Here is an 18,263-nt window from a genome sequence, read left to right on the forward strand (position 1 = left end):
ACGTTTTTTATTCAGAATAACTGAAAATGTATTATTTCTTCAAACTGTCCCTGACAGATTTTTTATTTTACTAGTAAATATATTTAAAGAGGAGAAATAAAAAAAAGTAGAATTGAAATACTAAAAATTGAAAAAGTTTGTTAAAAATTCTTTAGTACTTATTTTTGAACCCGTCTAACATAGTACTTATCTTCCCATTATGATATTACACCGAATAGTTAAATTTGTAAAACGGCTAATCAAATAATTATTTATTTACCACAATTTGAGGTTAATACGATTAGCTCCTATTGTAAAATGTATATGAATGAAGTAAATGTAAAAATGTAAAACTTCTCAAGGGTGAACCCAATTGCAAATGCTTCCAACTGATACGAGTGATATAATCACTCATCTATGTCATTGGAATTTTTGGTTTGTCTATATCTGTAAGAGCTACTCAAATCTATGTCAATGTTATATCCATATGTATATATGTATTATATTATCCTCTTACTGTTTGTGAAGGGGTTATCTGTATACAAAGTGAAAACAGTAGTCAACGGCTTTGGATGTAACACTGGACAACTTGTAGAAACAAAGAGGATGTAAGTATGAAGTTGCGATTTCGTGACCTTATTCTTCGATCGTCACATCAGTGCGTCGAAGTAATGTATGTAACGGTCTGGAAAGATCGATTGTTTGGAATCTGCGTGAGAAAGTTTATAGTAAGAACATTGTTCTTAGAGAATCTGGCGTCACGGTAAGATTCATGAGTAGGATGAGGATGAAGGATGAGGATGCTTTCTTAAGTTAAAGCGACTGGGAAAAATAGCACATACATATGTAATATATGTATATGAATTCCAAGTTTATTTAAAAATTCTGTTTGTAATAAAATTTTGTAAAATATTAACATTTTCAGTTTTTTACATTAACTATTGTAATAAGTACATATCTTCGACCAATTTTAAATTAAAATTTAATATAGAGTATAAGGTATAAGGTATTTGTGAACATCTCCATTTAGCGGACGTTGTGTCTATTATATACCAAACATTACATCCAAATTAAAAACTCTTAAATACATTATTCAATTATGAGTAAAAAGATATTACAATTACAAACTGAAGTGTTAATTGCTTTGTTTTATTTAAATAAATAAAAAATTAAAAACGTGAAGTATAGAATATTAAGAGTAATCGTTTTTATATCTTAGGTATGTTTACTGTACATTGTTACGTACATTGTATATATTTCATTAAAAAATAATGAATTATTCAAACTATCGTTAAGAGTGGAATAAAGTAGTAATTTAATATTAATTATATGTACGAAGAAAGTATGTTAAATATGTTCCATATTTATTAATTGCACCAAAATTGTAAAATATTAACATAAAATGGTAAATTTAAAATATAAAATATTAACTGTTATTACTTCTATATATTGACCTTAAAAATAACATACTCGATAGAAGATTTGAGATCTTCAAAAAATTTAGTGTAATCACCGACGTTGTACGTCATTGCTCTTTGCTCTAGAAAGGATCTGAGTTCACCGATGCGTGACAGAAGGTTTGTATAGGTAAATCACGATTTCAATGTAAATGTCAGCAATCGTGACTAAAAAGCATTCGTGATAAAAGATCATTGACGTAATAAACTGCTTCGAGGCAGCCAAAAGTAGAAGTAGTTTGGGAAAAGCTTAGGGTAACGTTCAGTTATGTAACGTGTAAAATCAGTAACGTGTATTTAAGTTATTAATTCAAAAAAAAATATGGAATAATAAAAACGTGATGAAATTTTACTAAAAATACTTCAGTATTTGAGATATGGAATAATGGAAACGTCATAAAATATCATAAAAAATCTTTTTATTTCTAAGATACTCATATTTCATTTTTATTACTATTGTATTACACATATGTATATAAAATTTCAATAGTTTTTCAAATTAAAAAAGTATATAGACGATAAATCTTATTTATACAAAGAAGCGAATCAAGAATGTCACACTAAAGTAACAACTGTGATACGCAAAATGTATGCCAATCGAGAGAGAAGGTATTAAAATGATACTCTGACAATTAATTTTAATAATCAATAATATTTTATATTTTCTGTACTATTTTTATTAATAATAAAAATTAAATTATTTTCCAGCGAAGTGTAATTTTTTGATCGTATAGAAATTTATATAAAAAAATTTCAGAAACTCGGATTCATTTCTGCTTTAATTATATTAATACCAAAAGTATACAATTATTTTCCATTCGTTTGTATTTGGTTTGTGATTTGTATCATGATAAATTTTTTTATCCAAATGGTCACTAATATATGATCATAAAAATATCTGTGGAAAATGAAAATATTGAAAATCATAGCAATATCAATTTTGAATATTTTGCAAAGGGATATAATTACGTTAATTCGTATTATGTTTATGTGTAAAATATCCTTACAAGACTTAGAAAAGACTTCGTTATTTCTTCTGCTTCATTGATACATATTGATTGATGCTGTCGAGAAACATTAAGACTTTATGTTTCTCACTTAATTCGTAATATTATGTTTTAACTTAAATCATTTATATCTAAGTAATCGATTCGATATTTATATCTGTATAGGTTCCTCCAGAGTTGCTATTTTATTAGCTTCTTCCATGTACGCATCTACAAATGAGAAGAAGGTATAATATAATTGCATGGTACAAACAATTCTAGTTAGTGAATGTATATAAATAAAGATACATTATTAACTACTTATTATTCAATTAATGATTTTTTATTATATTATGAATTAATATAATTTATATATAAATAATAATAATATGTTAATATCAATTATTAACATGTAACAAAATATTATATAATTCAAATAAAAATATTGATTTTATCAATTGTTATATATATAAAATTTTCTTTTTGTATATTGGTCCCAAATCGTAAAATGTAAGCATTAATCATTAATAAAAATATCTGAGTCGTTAATAAAAATAGCTTAAATTTTTAAATAAAATATCTTAGTCTGAGAACATATTTTGGAAATAATACTGCATTTGAAGTTATAAAAGAACTGGGTGAAGTTAAGAAAACGTGATAACTGTAATTAAAGCTTAATCTTATTTAAAGTGCGAGTATTATTTTAACAGGATTAGTTCAATATATTGTATCTAACTTAATAATAAAAATTATTAATAAATAATAAATTTGGAACATAAACATTTGAAAATTTGCGTGCGTGACTGTACCTTAAAGAAGAAAAAGTTATAAAGACATTAATTCACAATTTCTCATTAAATAGTTATTAGCACTAGGACTCAGATTTTACCGGCCTGCAAAATGTGCTTAAAGATAATACATATATGTAATATATAAATGTATTTAAAAATAATATATATATGTGTACTATACATATGTATATACATATAAAATGGTACGATGAAAATAAATAGAAATTATAATTACATTCCTATCTCGATAGAACGTAACAATAATTTCCCAAAGGATAGCTTGCTTTCGAAAAGTGTAATAATGAAAAGATTAAAATGAATCATTTTGGTTTTTGTAATCCTACTGTTAAACAATGGTTAACACATTCACAATCATTCACGTATGTCACGTCATCTGGTTGTCTCTGACGTCAATTCACGTCATTTCAAGTTCCGTCTGTGATTGCCTCTGTAAATAATTGTTCCTTGAAAACAATCTTGATACGAAATAAATTTTATAATTTTCATTCATGTTTTAACCCTTTTATTATTAACCAAAATATTAATTATATATCTTTCCACATTTAATTATATTTAAAAAAAAGGAATTTAAATACTTTTTATATTTTTTAAGCTTAAAGAAGATAAACAATAAATCTTTACTTCAACAAATTAATATTTCCTTCTTTACAAATTTGTCCTCGAATTCGTATATGTATGTAAAAAATGAACTTTTTAAATCTATATATCACGAATTTGAAATTTGAAACTGGAAAAGGTAACGATGAAAGTCTGCGACAACCAGTTTTCGAATCTTTTTATTTTACTTGAACCGATTTTTAATACAGTTGTGTCAAAAATAAAAAAAATAGCTGTTAATATATTGCACTAAAACTCATGAATTCTTATTGCCTAAATATTCTAATAGCAAAATAGTGTTCCGTATACTTTTTCCTTCTGGTATAGATTGAACGATCCTGATTATAAGAATTTAATGCGATGATACAATAGTAATTAAACAAAACCGAGAGTATCGGAGAAAAATGTAATTAATTAAAGTGGTGAAAGTGCAAGAAAATCAGACAAAGTATTTCGCGTCGGGAAGTCTACAATCACAGATACTAAAAGTCTAAATTTCTCAAATACTAGTACCAGAAGGTAAAGCTTAAAGAATCTAAATTCCAACATCGTATTCCATTGGTTCTGACAATAAAACAACAAAATATACGGATATCTAGATCTATGACACATGAAAACGCTCTAAAAACAAATAAAAGATCCAATCCAAATTTTACAATTAATAATTGCTGAGTAACAAAATTCCTTTTAAGAAAATTATTTTTATTCCTATAAATGAATTTAATATCAGAAAAGAATTGTTCTATTGTCCAAAAGTAATTCGAAAACTTCTGTGTCCTCGTTAGTACAGTACGAAAAAAAAGAGTCTCTATAATCAAAATCTTGAAAAAAATTATGATCTTGGAACAAAAAGAAAAAGATACAAATTTATAAATTCGCAGTAAATGATTGTAAAATCCCTTTTTAAAAACATCATTTTTAACAAGACAATTTAATATCAGAATTTTTATTATATAAAAAATTTTATAATATTTAATTAATAATAAATTAACAAATTAAATTTAATATTATAAAATTGATTGTTCAATTACTAAAAAATTTCATTATTTCGATACTTTTGATTCTCTATTAGTTACACATGGGAGTATTACAGTAAAAATATTGAAATACTTATGCTGGTAATTAAAACTGGTAATTAATCGCAAATCTAGTTTGCGAGTCAAAGTAATATGCATCAAAATTAAGTTTCTAATTTTTGCAAAGAGACTTCTAACATTTCGAAACAAAACGTACTTAATTTTAACCACTATCTCATTGGCTATATGCGTAGATACAAATAAACCGTTCACAGGTCAAAGTGTTTAACTCCCCTTTTCGAATCTTTCCAAATTTTAAGATTAAAATCAGTTCAACGTATTTAACCTTTCATATTGAAAATAAATTTCTACTTTTCGTTTCATGGAGTTAATCGATTTGGCGAATGAGCGGTTGAAACGAAAGGATAGGTCACCTTTTCATGGTCCTCATCCTGCGAATATTTTCCAAACGCCTTTTGTTCCTGCTAGCATTGGCTTTCGCCTCGTTAGCCGCTGCGTTCGCCTTAGCCGCGGCGCGATTCGTGTTGGCCAGCTCTTGCCTAGCGACTCTCAGCTGATTTGACAATTCCTCCACCCGCCTTTTTGCCGCATCAACCAATTCCTCTCTCTCTCGTAAAGTTTTTTGGGCCCCGCTTGCAGCAGCCTGGGCATTCGCTGCGTTCGCCTTAGCTGTCTGCATCGCGTGTGTCAGCGTCTTTAACTGCATCGCAACCAAAGGAAAAGAGAAGTAAGGTAAACCGACTTCTTTGATCGGGTTGCGTTCCGATTTTTACGATATTGAAAGTATTTCTCGGTAATTCTTGCCAGCTTACTAAGGCCGTGTATTACGGCCAGCAACAATAAAATGAATCATATAGGAAACTGAACATATAGGAAACCTCAGTGAACGGCTAAACATATATACATAGGTATGTGTATGCGTGCGTGGATACGTAGAGCAAGTTGCTAAATGCTTGCCATTAGTATTAAGTATGATTTTCATACGTCACGCCATTTATAATTCCTTCTAGAATAATTTCTAGAAGTGCTGGTGTTACTAAGTAAAAGACAATAAAATAAATACAAGTTATTATATATACATGAGGTTATAATTGTAAATCAAGATTTTACTATTTATCTAGATATACGTGTAATGCTTGATTTTAATAGAAGTATGTTTATATTTTGTTAAGTTAGACTACAAATTTTGTTTCGATTCAGAATTTAAATTTAAACACATATTTAAAATTAAAATCGTAAACAATATGTAAATATGCGAATTAGGATGAAATTGAATGATTTCTTGAAATAATAGTTGGAATAAAACGTCGAATCTAATTCGAATTGTAAAACGTTAAGTATAGGTAGTTTATATATAACGTCGTTTTGATATAATTTGATTCAAAAATCATACCTAATTCTTGCGTAATATGCAATATTCGTTTATATTTATGTATATAGGTATAAACAGTCAATCTCCTGCAACTTTTAATTTTATTAATTATTCGTTTTACGATATGCATCTTAATGCATACGCGTAGCTCGAAGAAATAAATAAATATATGTATATATTTTGTTAAATAAGTAAATAAATTATTCTCTCTAAAAAATTAGAAAACATTGTTAAAGGCTTCTTGAGCGTAAACTGAATCTCGTGTAACGCCATTTTTATAATTCGATATTTCTCTAGAAATATAGCGTAGCCTGTACCTGTTTCCATATAGTGATAAAATTTTATTTGCTATGCAATGAAACGCAATGATCGTTTCTAAAATTGTTTAAATCACTCGATGTAGCTATCATATGCATATTTTTAACGAGCGTGAAAATAAAATGAACATAATATGCGAATCGAATAAATTACTCTTGGATTGTAGTAAGACAGATACATGAAAAATATCAGTTAGGATAGTTCTAAACGTCTATTGCGATACGTAAAAGAAGAGGAATTACTACCTGACTAATGATCTCTCATGAATCGTTCGTTAATTCGATGATAACATTTCAAGATCTTCTTTGCTAATTGATTACCTCATTTGATACGTATTAGATTCATTTATTATTTCACCTATGCACTTAGTTTCTTTCAATTTCAAGTATAAAAATGAAATGGTCGTCAGACAAAGAGAAATAGAAATTGAGAAATGAGAAATGAAAATTGAGACGTGACAAATGTACGTGCTAATATAAATTCAAAAATGAAATTGTTTACATTCCAAGTTACTAATGTAAATTTTTATTTCCTTCGGTCATTAAATTTATATACATCACCTGATCTTGAGATTGACGAGCTGCTTGTAATGCAGCATTAACATTAGATTGTTCTCGCTCTAGAGATGAGGACTCTTCTTGAACGACTGACTGTGCTTCCCTTACTTCTTCTTGTAATTGATCTACTATGACTTTCTTCCCTGACAGCGCTTCTTCCGCGGCTTTCGCTGCCTGTACTGCTTTTTCTGCAAGCTGTGTCTTCACCTGTATGTCAAAGAACATTTGTACAAATATTTCTCATAAGAAATTGGCAAGTATCGTTCGATTTCATTTTATTGATCATTTTATATTGTTCATATCTATTATTTTATAATATTTATATTTATTACGTGAATAATTTTTTATTAAACCTAATTTTATTTAATTGATTATTTTATGGTAATCTCATACTTATTTCATTGATAAATTTATATTAATTTCTTGTGTCTCTTATTTGTTCCCAGTATTACTAATAGGCGCTTAGCGAAACGTAACACGTTATAACACAATTACTTTCACAAGTAATATTTTTAGTCATTATGTGGGAATTAGAGTTTAGCGATTTCGTAGAAAACGGTAACTCGCTTAGTTTGTTTTCGCAACGAATAATGCAAACATTCATAAAACATATGCATCAATCCCACATGTGAGAAACGAATCTGACGTAATAGGATTCACTACACGAGATTTGATTTAAGCCTTGCTGTAATATAGATCTTTCATTAATCGTAGGCGTCTAAAGATTCGTTCCGTCGAGAAACGCGAAGAATACGGAGCTTAACGAGCGAATAACTCGATTTTCTGTCTTATCGCGGACAAAAAAAAAGGTATAAGATCTTTACTTGTGTTCTCATGATCGAACACCGTAAACGCATAGGTCGGAAGAAAAATAAGTACTTGACGTGCAGCTTGCTGACCAGCAATATTCTGTGCTTCTGATGCAGCTTTGGCTTCCTGTGCTGCTTTTTGCGCTATGCTACTACTTTTCTCTGGAACTTTCTTTGGATTATTTGAACCACTGCAAGTCGGTCCATTGGCATAACGCATTTCCCTTTGATTCTATGTAAAAAAACGTAAAAAATGTTATTCTTATTAATAAAATATTACCGAATTAAGTTATCGTGAAATTAAAGAATATAGCAACCAGTTAATAATGTTGTTTGAGGTGTTTGTAAAAATCAGATTGACTGCTAGTATAATTCTGAATTAATTTTAAATTAAATAATTCTAAGAAGAAGAAATTAGTTTTTCGGTTTTTATGATCTATTTACATGTCAACGTTATATTTTAGATATTTATTCAAAGTTACGTATATATTATGATAGTTATGTGTAATATGATGTTTATAATACGAATATTCCTTGGAGAATTAACAAGTTTACATTGTTAGTTGCAAGTTGCATTGAAATAAAGGTGCGCAAGAATAAATTCGTAAATACAAGATAGGAACTCGATTCTTTTCATTGAAGGTTACTAAATGGTGACTTGGTTAGAATGAAAAGGCATGGAACAATGATGACCGTGTAAACGAGTAATAAGAAGTAGTTTTAGACTTACTAAGTTAATTGGAATCTTGTGAACTCTTCCACAATCAAAATATTCGAACGTCAGGAGCACTAAAAAATTACATTTACTTGGTTAGAAAATTAAGGATGGGAGTTTCTTGGACAATACTCACTGATGTAAATGTAAAAGATGTACATTCTGAAAACAAGGAATTTAAGTAAATGCCGGATTGTAATTCATATAAATCATCATATACCAGAGTATAAAATTATTTTTAATTAGTGTGACGTATGGAAGCACATTAACCAAAGAAACGAATGAAACGCGATTGTATCGAAGTTTGCATATCGAGTATACAATGAGTATACAAACCAACTTATATTATATTATTAATATCCAATAAAATTAAAATATCCAACTTATATTATTATTAATATTATTGAATATTACACGTTATTGAATTGAATTATTATACATCAAAATTAATTTATTAAAATATCATTTATTAAATGTATAATAAAATCATATAAAATCAGTTGCAATATTTTAAATATTCTCTTGATATCCTAAAAATAAAGGATAAAGCTATTAGATTGCAAATAAAATACTACTTGCATTTAATAATAATAATTTAATAATAATTAATTAAAATATTATATTCATATATTATTTCAAAATATATTATTAAATTTGAATATTATATTATTTCTTTATATAATAAACAAAAATGCAATGCACGAATATTTCTATACTAAAAATTTTAAGTTTCTTTAAATGTTTTAATTCTTCTTCGAATTTTAGAAAATCACATTAAGGTTAAATTGGAAAATATTCTATTGAGAAAAGAGGTACTTAATTAAATATAAAATTTCTTTATTGCGAAACCATAAATAAAATCGTTTATTTCTTTTCTTTCTACTGCTTACATTTTCGAAGATCCGGTTTTTAAAATCTGTCTATATTATACCAATTAAAAGGATATGAAAGATATATGAATATATTTATTTACATCGCGATAAATTAATTTTAAAATAAGAAATGTTAGCTTATAACAAAATCGAGCTTTATCGTTATTTCAAAGAAACAGTTTGCCATTATTCTCAATATCCTGAACCCCTTCCGTAACCACCATATTACCATTAGCTCTGAGAACAGACCTATAAGAGCTACGATAACCAGGTAAGTGGTATCAGTTCTTAGTTGTTTCTTCGAGTCGAAACAACCATTCCTTAAACGTTTGACCATTTGACCAATTTCAAACCTAGTGAGTATTGAAAATTTGTTGACATTTGTTTATTTATTTATATTCTCGAAGCTAGGAGAAAAGTTTCCTGAAATTTCGTTTTTCTAATATTTCGAAGTAACGGACTTTCACCAAATTAATTAGTTAAAATTTATATACAGTGTATAGTTGTAGTGTTTTAATAATTTTTTTTTTACCTTTACAATGTTTATATTAACCGTAGTTATTAAAATTGTGATATCACTAGATATACCGTTTTTAAAGTATGATAAGGTCATTTAAAAAAATTCAATGTACAAATGAACTGAGGATTTTGAATTTTTTTATTTATCACAGTTTATTTAATAAATTTTTTCTTTATCAAAGAACAGATAGTCATATTCGAATTAATATTTTAATTCTATACGTAACGTCATATTAATTGATAACAGTGTTTAGAGTAAAGGAATTAGTATCAAAAATTAGAGATTTTTAAAACTCTAATTCGGATACAAAAAATAATTCTACTTAATTTCGTGGTGAAAAAAAGGCATAAAATATTTGATAAAAATATAGAAATGTATATCAGTACATTTTTTATACTATATGATTTACTTAGTACATAATTTTTGTTTTTATAATTAAATTGCTATACAAAATAATTCGTGCTACGTTTAGTATTTGATATTTACGTGTGTGCAATTTTTTTTCTTTGAATTTACCCTCTTTATTTTTATATATAAATACTACTCACAACTTATATGTTATATTTAAATTGTCAAATCCTAATTTCTACTTTAATGAGGCATCTAAGCTAACAAGGATCAGTTGCAAAAGTTTATGTTAAATATACGATATACTTGCTTTCACTTATTCACGTGCACTCAATGTTATATGGTCACTACGTGAGAACAGAGTGTAGAACCTTATTACGTACATCTAGAATGTGGGTTTAAAGCAAGTGACATATATTTCTTATTCTTTATACAAAATAAATAAAATACAAATAAAATAGGGGATAATTTTTAACCGATTTAATTTACATTTTTTTAACTGTTTTTAAAAAATTTTTATTTTTTTGCGGTTAATATAGATTTACTTAACACGAGTAACTTAATTAGAATTTCTATTAATTTATTTAATCGCTCTGTCCTTTTTGTAGGCTTAAAAATGTATTTATAAATTCTTTTGTATTATATAACAATTAATAGAATAAATTAATTACTTGTAATGGAATTATGGATATACATACGAGAAAGCATGCGGAACTGTAAGTAAAGTATCTAAAGAGCAAGAAAGTGATAGGGTTTATATTTCATATATTTATTGGTGGTATTGACTCCTTGACATATTTTCACAATTTTAAAACATTCTCTCAGAATTATACTTCACGGTCACAAATGGGTGATGTAATAACTTGCAATTAGCTTTCTTTCAATTACCTTTTCCGTAAATACAAAATCTAATATTCGATTATGCGTTAATTTTCGATACTCCTAACTAGTTAATTTAATTTTTCATAACAAGAAATTTTAAACAGATATTTTTCAATATCTCAAAAAATATCACTCCCACTGATAGGTACTTTGAAAATAACTTTCTCTTATGCATTGCATATGACAAATTTAATAATATTCTCTTATTGGTTTGTCAATTAAACATCTCCTCCAGAATTATGTATTGTAATTATAATTATGTAATTAACCTCATTTTTATTTAACATGTAATTAACTTATTACTTTTAAAGTTTATCCTTCGATTCGTGTAATTCGTGCATTAATATTATTTTACGCGTATTACTTTTATTATTACTTTATAAAAGTTACAAACTATAATGTATTATTATCATTATTTTAACCTTTAACTGTTTATTTTTTTTCGTTAATAATTTATACTGCAAACACTATTCTTCGATTTTTTATTTCCTTTAAAATTAATATGACGAATCCTGAAATAATAAATATTCGACTATACAAAGACTATTTAGATAAAATACAAACTATAAAATCACCGATTGAACGAATGTCACTGCAAATGTGCGTACGATCATATACAGATAAAGTCTCCCATCGATTTAATTATGCATTTACGTACATAAGTACATGCGTTGCTTTTTAGAGCGCGACGGAACTGGACATTTGGTTTTGAACCTTCGTGAATTGCGACAGAGTTGCACCGGAAAAGTAGAACGTACGTCATTAACGATCTACTTCATTCCTGAATTTCGTAAAAGAATATAATTTTTATGTCTTAAAAATCGAGTTAAATTACCTGCATTAAACTCTACTACCTTAAGCTGCACTCATTGATCAATAAGTCTGTCTAGTAATGGAATACAAATTTTTTTATATACAATCAGGTTGTGCATATCGATGCAGTTACAAAGATTTAGAGATTGGACGCAAATATCTTAAAATATCGAATTCTTTATAGGTAGAGAGTATTAACCGGTAACTTGATCAACAACATTCTTGTAAATTTCATTAACTTGACCAACAAAATATAATATAGCATGCACTATCGCCACGGTAAAGGCATGCTGAATGGTAGCCCTACCAATCTTCTATGACTAATACACGTTAAAATGTGAAAGGCACAAAGGTTTGCAATGGGAGTGTCCAAAAAAAGGTATACATATAGTCGTAAATGTAATAGCTTTAAACCAGAAGTAAATGCTCCAGATTAAATGTAGCAAAAGTCTAACAATAAGTCCGTGACAAAATGAACAATTAGTTTTGATCAGTTATGTGAAGAAAAGGATCCGTATTATTTATGTTCTTTTTTTTTGTAGTCAACAACCTGATCTAGCCGTAAAATTGCGAAATTTATTATTCCAAGCGAAATACTATTTTAGGCGTAATTGTACTCATCAACAGAAGTAAAAAGTATTCAATAAACATAGGTCCTGCAATCGGTCCTTTTGAAATGAAATTAACGTTAATTGTCTTACTCGCAAATATTCGATAACTTTTTTTCTGTTTTCGTAACATGTCGTGTATAAATAGAAAAATTTATTCAATAGTTCGTTAATTTACCCTCAAGAGACTAGTATAGTTCCTGCAGGGGACACATCCACTTCAGTGCGTTAGTTGTCCATGCTTCGGTCATGCTGGGCCTTTCGCTGTCTAGCTAAGTATGTAGAACAAGTGTGAGTGGAAATGACTATACCCACGGTAAATGACCTATACTGAAATATACACAAAACGATTTTGATCAAAGCATTTGCGACAGCCATACGTACCCTAGAGAGTCAAAAGCTGCCAACACGAATTTATTATTAACATCGATGAAAGAGTACTTTTCACATGTAAATATAGCATAAACCTTCTTTATTTTCATAAATGTTTCATATCTTCTATCCGTTGTAATGCATAACTCGCATCTAAGAATCATAAACCATCTTTAAATAATTCTTCCCAATTTCGTATTACTGTCATAATTATCCAATAATTTGAGGATATTAAACAGACGGCATAAAAGAACTCTGAGAGATTCAAGTCAAGTGATTGATATAACCTTGAACTAATATGCTTCTACAGTAATTTTTCTACTCATATTCTGGGAATATGCGTTGTTGGGAATCTCACTCGCAATATCAAATACTTCTATATTAAAAAAATTAATTTTATGTCGGCAACATTTGTTGTAGAATCTATATCTATTGGACAATTTTTATTTCTCTTGGTGAGTAACTATAAGCTCTTATAAACCTAAATTCTTTTTCTTTGTTCTAAGCTCTGCATAAAGCGTGAATTGTATTTTCTCGTCATATGCGAATAAAGCATATAATGAACATGTCCTCATATATGTGTATATGAAAGTAACGTACAAAGAAAATAAGTGATGAAAGTAAAAGTAAAATATTTCCTTTTTGTTCTGCAAAATTGTGTAATACTCGCTAATTCCGTGGCTATTAGTGAAATAATGTATCACTAACATGTAACATTTCAACTATAACTGTTATGTACTTTATTTCTCTTCGTATAGTAGAGGAAAGTGGCTAAAAGTAAAGAACTAATTGATTCTTTCCGTACAATTTTTTTTCGCTTTAACGTAAAAATTAATTTTATGATACTAGAAGATTCTTTGATCTACTGTTTGAGAATTTGCCTTGACATAATTCATATAAAAAATTATAGTATAAAGCATGTTCCTATTTTCTAAGAAGTGATAATGACGATAGTTTAGAAAAAATGTTACAAACTGGAACACTCATATATTAACTCATTCGCGTGTACTTATTTGCAAACGAGTGATATAACAATAAAATTCAATATTCACAAAATCCATATATGTATCAGATATATAACAGCACTGAACAGATTTTGAAATATTTATCGCTATTTATCCATTTATTTTGAGACCGATTTGTGACAAATCCGAATACTCACGTGTGCATAATCTGGTTTCTGGTAAGAAAAGACATAAATAAAAATCATCCAACACGAATGAGTTAAGATCGCCTAATATAAATGTCTTTTGAAATGAATTTTTAATAAAAATTGGACTTTGATTTTTTAGAATGATTTATTTATGATAATAATTTCAAACCATTTCTTTTAATTTTCTAAAAAAAAATTTCTTAAAAAAAGTCAACATATTTATTTCACAAATTACATTTATAATTTTAATGGAACAATCGAGAATTCCTTATCTTAGTATTAAAAGATTATACTAGATTTTCGTATTTTTCATTCGTTAAACGTGTTAAAATTTTTTAAAGATATTAAATATTAGAGAAACTTTCCTTTATTCCTTTTTTTCATGACTTTTATTTCCTATTTCATTGATATATGTGTCAGTAATTATGAAGGAAGTCAAATATAATTTTATTTAATAACAATAAGCCAAAAATCTTAAAGAAATTATTTTCACGCTTATTTCGTATTGCATTTGTTATTTCGATATAATAAAATCATATTCAAAGGATTGAATCGTTGAATCGAGCTCCGAATATTAGATGTAGCTAATACTGTTCTAATTACTTTTAATTTGTAATACATTTAAAGCACAACAATTTTTATATTTCAAATCGAGACATATTATATAACTTTTGTCATTTTCCCGACAATACATACGAAACAACTTTTCCTTTTAATTTCTCTTATTATTCCACATTATCTTTAATCGAAAAATTAATACATAATTTTACCGCATTAAAATATTAGCTAGAAAGTGTTCAAAAACTTTGAAACGCATGTTTTTAAAAAGCAGTTATAAAGTCTTATAACTTGTTACTTCTACACTACTTTCAAAAATTAGAATCGAAAACCTAATGTTTACCAATTTAGAAATCAAATTACACCGAAGGGAAAATACGATGAAATAATTTCACAACTTAACAAAATAGAAATTAACGTGTCATTCACTAATACTGATTAACAAATGAATCGCTGCGGGTTTATTACTTTATAATATTACTCTGAAGTAGTTGTTTCAGTAACCATATTGTTGCAGTATTTACTTAACAAAATAATTTAGGGGATTGACTTCGGTCACTCGCTTCTAGTAATTGATCAAACATCTGATAAATATTCCAGTTATGATAAATATGTATATGAGTATATGAGTCGATATGCAATTGTAGGATGAAAATAAACATGAGATAGGACAGAAAATTTTCTTTTAATATTTTCATATAAGTTTTGGGCAAAACTCAAGGGACGTAACACTTTTAAGCATTATCGACTCTAAATCTGAGCAAACGTAGGTCTTATCACATATTCTACACTAAGGAGATATAGTACTAATTATCAATCAGTTTCACATTTTGTAACAATTAAATGCATGTAATCGTAATAACCGAAATGTCGAATATTTTAATTTTTAAAATTTTAAGAGGTAGGTACAAACATCTAGAAATTGGATTAATTCTTTTCCTTGTGTAGTCAGAAAGAAGCGATGGGGGAAATCTTTTCATCGTTTAACAAATTCTACTATCCTATATCTATCAATTCTTCAATTATCGTTTCTTTCAATTCGTTCCTTTGTATCGTGTATAAAAAAAAAAGAGTTATGAATATATTTTGTTTAAAAAAATTTCACAAGTAGAAGCTAAGGAGTTTTAGGTGAGATGAACGTTAGAAGAAAGCTAATTGTAAGATATCTGATATTAGATATATCCACTTTCTTGTTTTTCTTCATAGATTGATGCGTATTATTTTACGATGAAAGTGTACTACTGGTACGGATACAGAAATTCTATTGAATCGTAAGAACAGTTTAAATATATAAATAAATATATTTCTACAAATAACAAAATATGATATATTTATGATATAAATAAATATAGAGAATAAAATTTCATTTGAAAAACAGGTACAAATAGATTTTGTAATTAGAAATAACTTCTATATTACACTGGTAATAAACTTGATTAACTAACGATTAAAATGGCGAAAGTAGAACGTGTTCAGAAATATAGTTTTCTGAAAAATGTAGTTTATTAAATAACTTATTTTAATAGCTTCTTTCATAGTATTAAACACAAAATGTTTATCCCACGAATTTGAAATCTCTAACTGTTTTTAGGACCATTTAGATTTTTAATCCGATTAAAATTTTCAGTCTGTTAGGAAATTGATAATCGAGTAATCGTATTCAAATACATTATATTATACATAATTAGAAAACATTAGAAAACGTTCGATTGCATGTCGAAATGAAATTTTCTAATTGCAGGTTATAACTTAGATACAAGGTGATTTGAAGACTGTTAAAAATGAAGCTGCTCCTGGTGTTATTAGCGTGTGTTTGTTTGGCTCGATGCGGACCAACGAAGAAGCAAACTCGTGACCAACAAGCCGAAAGTTACGAATACGAATATGCCCGAGAACCACCATTGGCATTGGCCGATCCTGGTCCATATGCCAAGGCCGGCCCTCTGTTGCCTGCGCCGTCGCATCCTCGTGGCCCTCCTCATCCAGGTTTCAGCGTTGGTGGCCCGTTGGTTACCATCGCGACAGGCGCAGCGGAACAAGCTCATACGCAACTGAGCAATCAGCAATCCGCTGCTGGACAAGCTGCATTCGTCGCGAAGAACACTCTGGCTCAAGCGGCCGCACAGTCGGCGGCTACCGCAGCCGCTGCTCTCACCGGTAAACAGATCGTAGTCCAGGGATTGGAGCAGCAATCCAGAGACGCCCATGTGGCTGTAGACGGCGAGAACTTGCAGCTGCAGCAAGCCGAACGCGCAGCGAGTGCAGCAAGCACCACTGCAAAGCAAGCTATGCACCAGTTGCAAGTAGCTACGGCAGCCTTGAACGCTGCACAAGCAACTGCCGATCGCGCAGCGCAGGCAGCGGCAGAGGCTGCAGCAGAGCTGGCAGCGCAAACGACGATGGTCGGTCAAGCAAAGGCAAGAGCAGAGTCAGTCGACGAACAGCTGTCCGCTGCTCGTCTCGACTACGAAACCACTCAAGGTGCCGCTGAAAAAGCTGCGACTGCAGCAGCAGCCGCTCAAAACAATGCTGCCGCTGCAGCTGCGCACGTGGCCGATAACGCTGCTTCCTCTGCGCTGTTGACTCACGGACCAGTCAACCCTGCACCGGTACCCAAACTTCCACCTCAACACAGCCCTCTTCGGGAACCAGCTCCTCTCGGTTTACCTGCCGGTCTCCACGAATCGAGTCCTCTCCTTTCTCCCGCTGCGTATCATCAAGCCGAACTTAGCGGACCTGCTGCGCTATCCCCTGGTCTTCATCAAGCGGACGCTCTTCGTATACCTTCGCTTCACGAAGCCGACGGTCTACGTTTACCTCCTTCGCTCCACGAAGCCGCAGCTCTTCGCGGTCTTTCAACCGGGTTGCTTCACGATAGTGCCGCGCTCCAGTCACCGAGCGGCCTCCATCGTTCGGAACTGCTTAGTCTAGCCAATGCTTTACCTACCGATAGTTATGACATTAAAGGTTATCGATATTAGACTCCTTTGAATCAAATCGAGTCGAACGTTGTAGTGGAACCTGGTACTTATTACCGTCTTTGATTCGGGAGTAATGAAATATTATGTTCCATGTGTCAGACTGTGAAATAAAATATCGTTCGAATCTCCAATATTTCTCGTTCCATCTTCTTCACTTTTTCCTTTGAAATTCGTAATTAGCAGGCGTGTTCTTTCTTCTACCTTCTTTAAAACTAGCCAAAAATATAACTGTCACCGAAGTCTTGTATTAAATATTTACATTTTCTTTAATAAAGAAATATATTTTTAGAAATGTAACGACATCTTTTTTATTTTATTTTCAGACATAGAAGTGTACAAAATTAAGAATATAAAACTAATGTAAAATAAAACTGTACTCTTCGTGTGTATTTGATAAATGTATAAGTTGCTTCAAATACACAGAGCGGGTGATAGAAGCAAATAGGCGGTTATTGTATAAGAAGAGAATAGAATAAAATTTTTTCATACAAAATTTTCTTACATTCTTTCATTTATT

The 18,263-nt window shown here is 29.5% G+C and overlaps 2 protein-coding genes across 2 annotated transcripts; one reads left to right on the forward strand and one right to left on the reverse strand.

Moving 5' to 3' along the window:
* Positions 1-5,277: 5,277 nt before the first annotated feature.
* On the reverse strand, positions 5,278-8,800 carry LOC143221012 (uncharacterized). Its single transcript, XM_076446553.1, has 5 exons — positions 8,776-8,800; positions 8,655-8,713; positions 7,995-8,156; positions 7,119-7,322; positions 5,278-5,568 (listed from the first exon to the last, which is right to left on the reverse strand). The coding sequence occupies exons 1-5, from the start codon at positions 8,798-8,800 to the stop codon at positions 5,278-5,280; spliced, it is 741 nt and encodes a 246-aa protein (XP_076302668.1).
* Positions 8,801-16,546: 7,746 nt separating this feature from the next.
* LOC143221013 (uncharacterized) lies at positions 16,547-17,746 on the forward strand. Its single transcript, XM_076446554.1, has one exon. It carries the CDS (start codon positions 16,547-16,549, stop codon positions 17,744-17,746), a length of 1,200 nt encoding a protein of 399 aa, XP_076302669.1.
* Positions 17,747-18,263: the final 517 nt, after the last annotated feature.

This window comes from Lasioglossum baleicum, unplaced genomic scaffold (genome assembly GCF_051020765.1).
Source record: "Lasioglossum baleicum unplaced genomic scaffold, iyLasBale1 scaffold1811, whole genome shotgun sequence".
NCBI classification, from domain to species: Eukaryota; Metazoa; Arthropoda; class Insecta; order Hymenoptera; family Halictidae; genus Lasioglossum; species Lasioglossum baleicum.